Genomic DNA, 12,400 nt, shown 5'->3' with positions numbered 1-12,400 from the left:
GGGCGATAAGCTTACCTAGGAGAGTTGCCAGGAGGATTAGAAATGCCACCTTGTCACAATGAAGCACACTGTCTAGCGGAATGAACATTCAGGACGGTAGCCCTTATTGTTCTGACAGAAAGGCAACCAATACGTAATCTTAGGTTCTCTTCGGTCACTTGCCTGAATCGTTGAAATGCCAGCCCTGAGAAGGATCTTCCACAGCACTGGGTGGAAACCCATTTCCCAACGGCACATTTAAGGACCTCACAAATCACCTTCTTTGGAATGTACTTACAATTGACATTAAAGTTAAAATATAGTGCTGAAGGTTTGCTCCGTGGTATAAAACCATTTTGTTGTCTGCCACCACCATCACTTCTACAAACCGTGGGTAGGATAGAAAACGTTTTGTTCTTCTGTGGGTCCTCTTTTCCCTCGTGCTGTCCGTCTTGTTACCAGAGGCAGGCAGAGCCTTTGTTGCTAAGCTGCTTTTTAGTACCGCCACATCGTCAGCCAGGCTACGCTTCTCTCCCCGTTTTCTTGTTCTCATTTTCCTCTTGTCTTCACTGTGACTATTTTTGCGTTCTGTAACAAATCAGATGGCGCATATTATGTTTCGAGCCACATCTATTTCATATTAAGAATGTAATTCGCCACGTCTTAAAATGATGCCGCTGTTGTCAAATTACATACAAAACCGAGTTCTACACCCTGTGGACTCCAGGGGAGAAACTCAATCCGCACTCTCATCTAAATGACGAAGGCCCTGAAATGAGCCTCCCCGGAAGCTTCCATAAATGCTCACTTAAGGTATTAGAAAATCAGGCATGGGTTTAAGGGAAACAATTGCCTATGACTCTTTTCATTTAGTAACAAAGTCCTGCTGGGATTTAAGTGGTTTCCATTCATTGTTCTTTGCCACAGACAAAGGAAGCGCCAACACAGGTACTGAGCTTCAGAGAATGGAAATGGAGATGTCTCATATACACCACTTTTGATATCCAAGGAGCTACAAAATAAAGAGGCCTGAGAGGTGGCGAGGCTAACAGACAATACAAAGGAACTCTAGAAAACGCACGACAAGGTTATTTTTCTATTACTGTCTTAAATAACTGTAACACGTGAAAGGTAAGAATAGAATCACTCCTCTTCGTCGTCATTGAATTTTTAATTAATTTACTTCAGGGCTCAGCTAAGGAAGTGGGTTGAATTCAGAGAGTATGAACGGGCCATTGGGGCCGTGATGGATAGGGCCAGAATAGCTCTACTCATTTCTGACTCTTGCCTAGGTACCCCGTCAGTTCTACACAGTCTTTCTGCTCAGAGTGTGGTCCATGGACCAGCACCATTGGCTGCTCCCACAAGCTTGTTAGAAACGTAGACTCTGGCCCCACTCTACACCTGATACATCAGGATCTCCATTTTAACAAGATCTCCAGGTGATTCATATTCATATGCATGTTTTGAGAAGCACGAGTCTGGAACATGGCTTGAAGCTTGTATTGCTGATGGAAATAATTCAATTTTAAAGTCATCAACCACACAATAAACAGAATAAGCATAAATGTGCCTGCCCAAACAGGCTTGGAGTAAAAACAGAACTTAATCAGTGATGTTGCCTCTCATCTCATAAATGTACTCCCAGGTTTGAATGCCACCATCTCGTAGCCTGAAACAGGCAACAGAATTGTACAATGGACAAGTATGCTTACCTAAGACACGAGTGCTAGAATTTATTACGCCAATAACAAAGATTAAACTATGAGTGGTTTCACATTTGAAGGGTTCACATATTTGACCATGAAAACCATTGCTAAAGCAACTGATGGAGGCCAAGATGTGTATTTTGCCCAAGATGAGTGTTTTAGCAGTTGTTACAATAGTGAAATTAGTTCATACTGTCAAACAACTTCTATGCGATTTGGCCATAGATCACATAACTAGCCCAAAGTCTGATTCATAGCACAATTCAATATGACATCCTTTAGTTCGGGTCTCCTTCAAGTACATTCATATATGTTATACCCATGCCATATGGGTCATTGGGCTGTCCCTTTTTAAGTCATCAAATGACTATGGAATAGATATTAATCAAGTACCTACTATGGGCCAGGCATTGAACTAGGCTCTTTGGTGTATGTTACCTCATGCTTCCTTTTAGAATGAGAAAATTAACCTCTACTGAGGAAAATAAATCTCAACGAGATTGAGCAACTCGTCCAATGTCACATGCAGGAAGTGGCCATACAAGGTATGAGATGTGTGTTTGATCACTGCCCTGAAAACCACTTTATCGGGGGAAGATTTCTCAAGACGTGGGGATTGAAATGGGCTCATGGTTTGGTTGCATCTCAACTGAAAAAAAGAGAGCACCTGGATATTTTCACAAAGACTAGCTCTTTACGGAGGCCATGTTGAAAATGGAATGCTTTTTAATATTAAAAACTATGTCATTTACTTTATGAGAAACAAATAATCCTCGTTAATGTCTTCTGTAAAAGCTTAAGACAATTATTGAAATCAGTAAAGTTTCAAAGGTTTTAGAGTCTCTTTTTTTTCTACTATTTCATGAATTTGTACTCTACTCTTTACTATTTTCTTTTGTCTACATACAGTGGTTTCATGTTCTTTTCCTTTTCCAGTGTCTTAAGGAGAAGGTACGATTACTGATCTGAGATATTCTTTCTGAATAGAGCCATCGATGGTGCTAAAGTTCCCTCTAGCTCTGCTTTACCTGTAACCCAGACATTCTGATATGTTCTATCTTCATTCTCGTTCACCTCCAAGTATTTTCCAACCTCCCTTTTGACCTCTTGGTTATTTCAGCGTGGGCCGTTTACTTTCCACATTGCTTTGAGTTTCCCACTTTTTAAATGGTTTGGATTTCGACTTTCATCCCACTGTAGTCAGAGAAGGTGCTATGTATTACCTCTATCCTTTAAAATTTATTGAGTTTTTTTTATGGCCTAGCATATGATCTATTCTGGAGAATGTTCCTTGTGCACGTGAGAAGAATTTGTGTTCTGCTGTTGCTGGGTAAAGTATCGTATGGGTATCTGTTGGGTGTAGTTGGTTTACACTGTTGTTCAAGTTTTCTGTTTCCTGTCGATATTCTGCTTCCCTGGTCTAACCATTATAGAATATGGGGTACTGAAGTTCCAAGAGTTACTGGTGAATTGTCCATTTCCCCCTTTATTTCTGTCGGTTTTTGCTTCATGTATCTTGGTGCTTTGTTATGAAGTGCATCTATATTCATTATGGTTAAATCTTCATAGTGAATTGGCCCTTTTTTAGAATTATAAAACACTCTGGCAAGCTTTACTGTATCAATAAAGTAATGTGAAAGCGGCCAGTCAGTATATGATTCCAGTCATATGAAATGTGACAACAGGCAGAGCGAAAGAGACAGAAAGTAGATTAGTTGCTGGAGGTGGGGCAGGGGTGTGAGTGGTTGATAGCTAAAGGGTATGCTGTCTCTTTTTCAAGTGATAAAGATGTTCTAAAAGTGACTGTGATGATGGTCGCACATATCTGTGAATACGCCAGAAGCCATTAAATTGTATACTTCAAATGGATGAATAGGATGATAGGTGAATTAGATCTCAATAAAGCCGTTCCAGAGAGAAAATATGTCAGTTTGTGAAAAATAAATAATATTTACTTCAGGTCTTCCTTAAGTATTTTGATTTATCAGGTTTAGTTAGAGAAAAGTATACCTGCAGTGAGAAAACCACTCAGGAAATGTTGTAAAGAATTCACTCTTTCTGACCACTGAGCGGGGAAAATATACTCTCAGAGAATCAACCATCAGGGGACTGGCACATGGAAAATCTGAGGAGGAACTGAGTCGGAGGAGGCACTAACTGGAAACAAAGTACACTTATTTAAATAACAAAGCTGAAGAAATCAGGCATTTAGTCACAAAGAGACTACAGTGTATAACAGAGAACAACACACGAAAATTCTAATATGCCTGGAAGACATTTCATTCACAAGTAATCTGTATATCAAAGAAATAATTCGGTAGGCTTTATGTGGCATGAACAAGCAGGAATAAAATGACTTCTTTGGAATCAAAAACAACATCTTCTCATAGATAATACATCTGATCTTTTACCCTAATCAGTTAGAATCCTATTTGATGACCTAATTGGCTGGACTAATTCCAACCACATTATCCATTTTAACAGGCAAATTTTAATTTAACATTAAAAAATAGTATGAGCTTTAAAGATTCAGGTATTCATAATGACTAAAATGCATGGACATTGTTTTACTGAGAACTGAAAACACAGGAACTGTAACGTGCATACCTACAAATAGAATTTGTAATAACAGCCAAGGATTTCCGCCAAGGGACATACAGGATAAAAAGAAAGTTGTCCACATTTCTCTTTTATGACCTGGTCGCATCATAGAACTGAGCCCAGTGTTTCCAATTTGCAATGTTACTTTGCTACCAGTTTTATCAGAATGGGCTCCATAGTGAAATTTCACCCCGGTGGAAAGCACAGGACAAAAGGCACATTTTTGCTCTTCTGTCCCCTCCTCCCACCACTCCCCCCAAGAAGCTTTACATGTATTAGTGCTTTTTGTTGAGATATAATTTGTATACCATAGAATCCACCCTTTCAAAGGGTATAATTCAGTGGTTTTCTTGAGCATATTCATAAAGTTGTGCAACCATCACCATTATCTGATTTCAGAACATTTTCATTGCCCCATAAATAAGTTCTGTACCCATTAGTGGGCACTCCCCATTGCCCTTCTCCCTCTAGCCCCTGGAAATCACTAACTTAGGTATCTATGGATTTGCCTACTCTCTCATGTCATACGGACGGAGTCATACACGACGTGGCCTTTTGTGACTGGCTTCTTTCACATTTTATTTATTCGTTTCTTAATTGGCGGCATTTGGGTCTAACAATCCAACTGGGTGATTCTACTAGGACCATGGGTGTACAAGTTTTTGTGTGACCATGCTTACGTCTCTCTTCGGTATGTACCTAGAAGGAGAACTGTTGTGCTTACCATTTGGAAGAACTGCCAGCTTGTTTTCCAAAGTGGCTGTACCATTCTCTTGCCTCTTCTTTAAATTTTTTTTTTCAACGTTTTTTATTTATTTTTGGGACAGAGAGAGACAGAGCATGAACGGGGGAGGGGCAGAGAGAGAGAGGGAGACACAGAATCGGAAACAGGCTCCAGGCTCCGAGCCGTCAGCCCAGAGCCCGACGCGGGGCTCGAACTCACGGACCGCGAGATCGTGACCTGGCTGAAGTCGGACGCTTAACCGACTGCGCCACCCAGGTGCCCCTCTACTGCCTCTTCTTAAAGTTCAAATATGACACTCAGAAATAGGAGATCATTTTTTCAAGATGGTTCTCCTTTGAGGATTCCTCAAAAACTCATCACATTCACTTAACGAAATAACTTAGGAGCGACCCGTACACCTTCAAATCTTAAAACAGTGCGTTGAGCAGAAGAAGATATACCGTTGTCAAATAAGCACACGAAACTACGCTCAGCATCGTACATTATCAAGGAAATGCAAATTAAAACAACATGAAGATATCGCTACAACGGCCAAAATCTGGAACACGGACAACGCCAACCGCTGGCAAGGATGTTAACAACGGGAACTCTCATTCATTGATGGTGGGAATGTAAAATGGTACAGCCACTTTGGAAGACAGTTTGTCAGTTTCTTACAAAACGAACCATACCACATTATGTACCAATCAAGCTCCTTGGTATTTACCCAGAGGATTTGTTCACAGAAAAACCTGCACATGGAGGTCTATGGCTCCTATTCATAATTGCTAAACTTGGAAGCAACCGAGATGTCCTTCAGTAGCTGAATGGATAAATAAACTGTGACACAGCCAGACAATGGAACAGTATTTAGCGCTAAAAAGAAATGAGCTAGCAAGCCATGTAAAGACATGAAGGAACCTTGAATGCATACTGCTAAGTGAAAAAAGCCAATCTAAAAAGGTTACACACTGTACTGATTCCAACTATGTGACATTCTGGAAAAGGAAAACTATGGCGAAAGTAAAATATCAGTGGTTGCCAGAGGCTGGGGCACGAAGGGATGGGTGGGCAAAGCAGAGAGGATATTTAGAACAGTGAGAATACTGTGTATGAAATCATAATGATGGATACATGTCATTTTATGCATTTGTCCAAATACAGAGAATATAATTTTTTTTTAACTTTTTTTAAATTTATTTTTGAGACAGAGAGAGACAGAGCATGAACGGGGGAGGGGCAGAGAGAGAGGGAGACACAGAATCGGAAGCAGGCTCCAGGCTCCGAGCCATCAGCCCAGAGCCCGACGTGGGGCTCGAACTCACGGACCGCGAGATAGTGACCTGAGCCGAAGTCGGACGCTTAACCGACTGAGCCACCCAGGCGCCCCCAAATACAGAGAATATAAAACACCAAGAAGAAATCATAATATAAATATGGACTTTACGTGATTAAGATATAATCATTATGGTATATCAATGTAAATTCATCAACTGTAACAAATGTACCCTCTGGTGAGAGATGTTGATGGTAGGGGAGGCTATACAGGCCCGAGGGTAGGGGATGTATGGGAAATTTCTGTACCTTCCTCTCATTTTGCTATTAAAACTGCTCTATAAAATAGACTTAAGACAAAAACAAACAAACAAAAAAAACCACAAAAAAGCATAATGAAATGCACATTTGCCTTCAGAGAAAAGTGCAATATTTTGCAGTCTCCACCCTTGCATGCACAAAGAAACAAATGAGGCTGGTTAAACAGCTGGAGGGGGCAGGGGTGTGTTTCCTAAGGCCACATCATAAGCACTCAAGTTGTAACATTTTGGAACAAGAAGATGAGTTAATATTGGCTTTTCCAACTGCTTTGCGTTGCTGACTACTAAGCGGAACCAGTGATGCTTACACCAGCACAGTGTTCCAAGATCTCATGCGCTGAAGGGAGCACGCTTCAAGCCCTATTTGACTTTGGGCAAGTATCCCACCCGCCTGCCAATGCCCACCTTTCACTCTCCATTCTCTCACTTATAAAGCTCAGTAAGAACAGTACCCATTTCATAGACTTGTCTGAGGAATAGTTGGAGGTCATGCACATAAAGTGCCTAGCACATAGGAAGCAACCAGTAAGTAGAGTTATTCTTTCTATTCTTTTTTACAAGTCATAAAGGACTTAAAGGAACCATTTAAGGGAGAGTGACTACATAAAAACAATTATCTGGGGTACAGTGACAATTCCAAAGATATAAGCTATTTGTACCCTTAAATGATCTTTTCTAAGTCACTTCTCTGGACCTCAGTTTCCTGACCTCTTAAATGGGCATGTCAGGGCATGCTCCTATGTTACGGTGGTCTTGAGAATTAAATAACAAAGTACATAGAACATTCCTTATACGTTACATGTGGAATTTTAAAAAATTACTTCTGGAACACCTAATTTGTGAAGGTATTGAGCTAGGTAAGTTGAAATAAACAATATCAACAACAAAACAAAAATAAAACTTGGGGCCAATCTTTAAAAAAATTAGATTATAAAAATTCAAAATGGCGGGACGCCTGGGTGGCTCAGTCAGTGAAGCATCTTGGTTTCGGCTTAGGTCATGATCTCATGGCTCATGGGTTCAAGCCCTGCATGAGGTTCCGGGCTGACAGCAAGGGGCCTGCTTGGGATTTTTTCTCTCACCCTCCCCCTATGCCCCTCCCTGCCTGTGCTCCCTCTCTCTCTCTCTCAAAATAAATAAATAAACTTAAAAAAAAAAATAAAAACAAATTAAGATGGTTTCATTATTTAAAACCTCACAGTAAAAAAAAAAAAACTGTAACATTTGGCTATTTTTGGTAAAAAATATTTTAAAGGCGCTTCATGTCACATTGCCATACAATAGAACGCATATAGCATTACAAAATAACTGGAATCATTTTAGAAACTAACATTCAAGCCTTGTTATTCAGCAGTCACTCAATGAGAGTTTCATGTCCGCCGGGGTTGGGTTAAGGAGACTCAAACGTTAACTTTAACAGTTGGGAAGTTAATTATTGCTCTCTATTTTCAGAAGGTTTATCAAAATTTAACTGAACTTCCTTAAGGCACTGAGCCACCTTGTGACCTCATGGCCTAAGTGGGCAGAGAAATCATAGCACAGAACCAAAGGGAAGACTATGCCTCCCTTCTGCTCCACCCTGACCTGGCAGCCAAAGGAAACCGGACAGGAATCTGTGGGTCCTGCTCCTGGCTTCTGGAGGCAGACCAGCCCCGGTTTGTGGCCCTGCCCGAGCACTCCTATAACTGCCCTTTGTGCCTCAAAGCCTCAGTTCCCTCATCTGAAAAATGAGGATAATAACAGGATAACAACAAAAATGAGGATTATAACAACAATCGTAATAGCAATGACAGCACATTGAAGGGTAACTGTGAGGATAGAAAGAGAGGGTGTCCAAAACGTCCTCAGTGCAAAGCACAGCATGCAGGAAAGACCCACTAAGTATTTAAGGTGATAATAATGATGAGTGATGTCTTTACTAGTCGTTTGCAACAGATCTCCTCTTTAGGAATTCGTGTGCTGATACTAAGGTTTCTCAAGGAAAACAGTTCTATTTCAGAAAGACTCTTCTACAGGAAAGAAGGGAGGGTGGGGGGGGAGGGGACCAAAGGGTGAAGGGCCGGTCCCTGCTCCAGTGGGACATCCGGTCCAGTGACAAGCACAGGCGCACTGATAGGGGGAAGACAGTCTGAGATGTCACGGGATGGAAACAAAGGCCACAAACGCTTCCATCTCTCAACTGACTCCAAGAGCCGATAACATACCGGGAAGAAAAAGGAGAGGCCAGTGGCATTGCCCAGACTGTCTTTGTTCTCGTCAGATCTAAGATCTGCATTACTCCCGTCTGTTCAAAGGGTTCATGAAGCCTTCAGACAGAGATTCAGTTGGAGAGAAAAAAGTCTATTGGGACCAGAGGACGATGGATAAACAAGACCCATGGCGGCGGGGGGGGGGGGGGGGGGGGGGGGGGGAAGGTAAAACATAAAAAGAGAAACAGCCATAAAACCAATGAATGTTCTAATAATAAAGAACAATGAGTTTCCAGCAACTGGGTATAGAAGGAGCTGGGGGGTGGAGGGAAGACTGTCCTGGATGAATGAAAACTCACCAATGTTTAGTTTTTTTAAAGGTCCTCAACTTGCTGGCTTTAAAAGCAAGAGTGAATCCCCAGATACTCACTGGGATATGTCAAACCCATTTCTCTGTACAAACGGTGAGCTTTGGGGAAAACACAAATGGCGCGCACAGTGTCTCGTGATGCTCTGTGCTCAGTGCCGGCAAGGAAATACGTGCAAAGGGCAGTGGTGGAAGACAGTTTGCTAAAACTCCTTTTGGCTGGCCAGAACCTTTGTGAGCTATGTTTCCCTGAGAGTGGTTCATGGGATATTAGTCCCAGAACATATTTCCAGAACCAAATAATGTAGGTTTGGAAAACATTACATGCAGCATTTCCATCTGGGACTTTCTCCGTGCTCATTAGCATTTTAAGAACGTCAAGTCTTGCAGGGAAGAACTCAGTGTACATTTGTTGAACCACATAAGAGGGAAACTTACGGGCTCTTGGCGAGGTTACAGGGCAGGTGAGGGGGACTGACCCAGTCCTGGAAAGACAATGGAAAGAAGTGTATTGAGGAACTTTCCTCTGGGCGGGGGCCGGTGGGGGAGGAGGGTGGTGGCACAGAAGGGGATGCCATTGGAAGAAAACACTTGAGAAGCTTTCTTGCAGAGTTCAAGGGGCTCGGGTGGGTTGTGGGCTGTGGGTGGTGGGAGGCACGTATGAGGGTCATCACACTATCTTCCAGCGGGTGGGTGCCTCCAGCCAAATGGGGAGACTCAGGGCACTACACCCAAAGGCCCAGCTTCCGCATTCAACAGCTGCCCCTTCCGCATTCAACAGCCTGCACCTCATTCAACAAAAGCAGTAACAAGGGGCTCCTGGCACAGTAACGCTGGCTGACGTTTGTTGAGTGGGTTTCTCTGTGTCAGGGGCTCTTCTAAGCACTTCATATCGATTAACTAGATCATTCCTCCAAGCAACCAGATATGGGAGGGACTATTCTATCCGTTTCAAAATGAGGAAACTGAGTCATACTTGAAATAACTTGAGAAAATATTTAAAGAATATGTATTTGACGTAGTATAACATGCTGAACATACCCAGGCCTGCATGTCACTAAGAGACTATTTGGTTTTACTATTAATATCTTGCAAAATACTCTTCTGGAAATGTTGGTTTTGACTCATTCCATTCTCTCCACAGTAAGGGGAGCCTGGCCTTTCTGGCGGTGGGGTGCCAGCTGCCCACAGCCACCCTGTGCTATCTGCAGCCTGCTTTGGATGGCCGCCTCCCAGGCCCCTTTGTGACACAGCTTGGGACCTTCTAGGCCAGCACTTTCCAGAAGAAATAAAATGTGAGCCACACATGGAAGTTAAAATTTTCTAGTAGCACATTTTAAAAACACCAAAAGGAACAGATGAAATTAATTTTGATGATATTTTCTATTTAACCCCATATATCTAGAATATTATCATTTCAACATGTGGCACTAGGCCACATTTCAAAGGCTCAGGAGCCACATGGGGCTGCTGGCTGCTATTATAGGACGGTCCTTTCAAGGTGCTCGCAGAGTGAATACCAGATCCAACATGCTGTGCCAGGGAAGTTTGGGCTTGGGACTCAGAAGGACCTGCGTTTAAATCCCAGTTTCTCCACATTCAAGCTGTGTGACTTTAGGCAAGTCATTTAAGGTCTTTGTGCCTCCGTCTTGCCATCTGTGAAATGGGGATAAGGAGAGTTCCTCCCTAACAGGGCAGTGGGGAGGATTCAATGACTTCATACACAGAGGAACGACACAGGACCAGGCTGTGTAAAGGCTCTGAGGGCCTTGGTTCTGGGGTGCCTCGTGACTAAAGATGAGCAGCCCCGAAGGCTGCAGAAAAGAGGTGGCCCCAGGGCTTGCTGCTATCTGACCTTTCACTGCAGTGGCTCTCCAGCTGAATGTGGTGCCTGTGGGGGGTCGAGGTATCCCTCCCCTGTCAGAGATTAAAGAGCAGTTGGCCCTGCAACTCTTTAAAAAGGCTTCTAGGCAACTCCTCGGGGGCATATCTCCCACATTCCTTTGATACACGTCTCCCAGTTTACACAGGACTGAGGACTAGCTTCCACACCACAGCCCGGACTACACATCCTTTCTCCTCCTCATGTCCGTGTCTCAGCCACCACGGAAATGAGTGGTCACAGGGACACAGTCTAATCTGATTACAAGTAGAACCACCTGGAACCCTCTGCAGTCACAAGCCACCCTCCTGCAGCACCCTGGCCCAGCTCAGATGTTCTGTTGCTTTAAATTCAGCTGTTGCTTTAATCCCCTACATGAATTAAGAGCCTGTTATCTCTCCCTATAGCCTTGAGATAGCTTCCTAAAAGATCTCAGTAGTTTATTCCTCATTATCCTTACACATCAAATAATTCCAGTGATATTCCCAAATCTCATTTGAGGTGCACTTTGGAACATTGTCTTTCCAAGCGCGGCTTCCACCAATGGCCTTCCCTTGACCTGCAGCTTGGAAAGTACACAGGACGCAGAAGTAAGAGGCCTGTGCTCAGGGCCCGGTTTTTCATTCGCCCTACTTCCAAGATTACGAATCCCTTCAAAGTGCTGAGCCTTGATCCTCTCTGATCCAGAAAAAGAAGGAATGGAAAAGAAGTTCTCTCTCAAGTTCCTTCCAGTATTAAAAAATTGTGAGTTCTTATCTTTTATAAGATAAAAGCAAATAATGCTGAAAAATGAGCTCCTAGGATTCAACACAGGCTAAACCCACCAGAGTGTCCTCTCCTGGTCAACTGACACTTGGAAAGAGGGTGTCAAAGAGACAGCCAAACAGGGGGCAGGGTGGGAGGGTGGAAGGAGCCAGAGTAAATCCAGAGCAGAGAGACACCCACAGAAAAGAAGTGAGTGGCAGCTTATGTTCAAGGGAACTGCAGTGTGTGTGTGTGTGTGTGTGTGTGTGTGCGCGCGCGCGCGCATGTCTCCATTATTCACTGCACATTTTCTATCTGGCACCTGCTAAAACAGATAATAGTTGCTGAAAACCATTTCCATTCTCTCTAATCTAACTTGTTAGAGTGGAAAGGCATCAAATGTGAGAATTAGGAAATTGGCTTACAAGAAAAAAAAAAAAAAAAACAGCACATCATCAGGAAACTTTGGAAAAGCCTTAAACTGTCCCCGGAGCAACTTGGGACTAATGGAGTCCTGTCTCTCATTCCACGCACCACAGGCCAACTGCTATCTTCAACCCCCTGCTCTGATTCTAATGTCCCGCGAGAGATGAAGAGTAATAAATCAGCA

General features: G+C 42.9%; 1 protein-coding gene across 3 annotated transcripts in view; it reads right to left on the bottom strand.

The window, feature by feature from the left end:
• ADAMTS9 (ADAM metallopeptidase with thrombospondin type 1 motif 9) overlaps positions 1 to 12,400 on the bottom strand; it is a 163,410-nt gene that overhangs the window by 135,334 nt on the left and 15,676 nt on the right. For all 3 annotated transcript variants that reach the window (XM_058726271.1, XM_058726273.1, XM_058726272.1), the window contains exon 4: positions 278 to 567. In XM_058726271.1, the coding sequence (XP_058582254.1) occupies positions 278 to 567 (290 nt within the window). The remainder of the gene's footprint in view (positions 1 to 277; positions 568 to 12,400) is intronic.

The sequence above is a fragment of the Neofelis nebulosa genome, chromosome 4 (genome assembly GCF_028018385.1).
Source record: "Neofelis nebulosa isolate mNeoNeb1 chromosome 4, mNeoNeb1.pri, whole genome shotgun sequence".
NCBI classification, from domain to species: domain Eukaryota; kingdom Metazoa; phylum Chordata; class Mammalia; order Carnivora; family Felidae; genus Neofelis; species Neofelis nebulosa.
The sequence above is the reverse complement of the archived record's forward strand: the minus strand, read 5'-3'. Positions and strand labels throughout refer to the sequence as shown.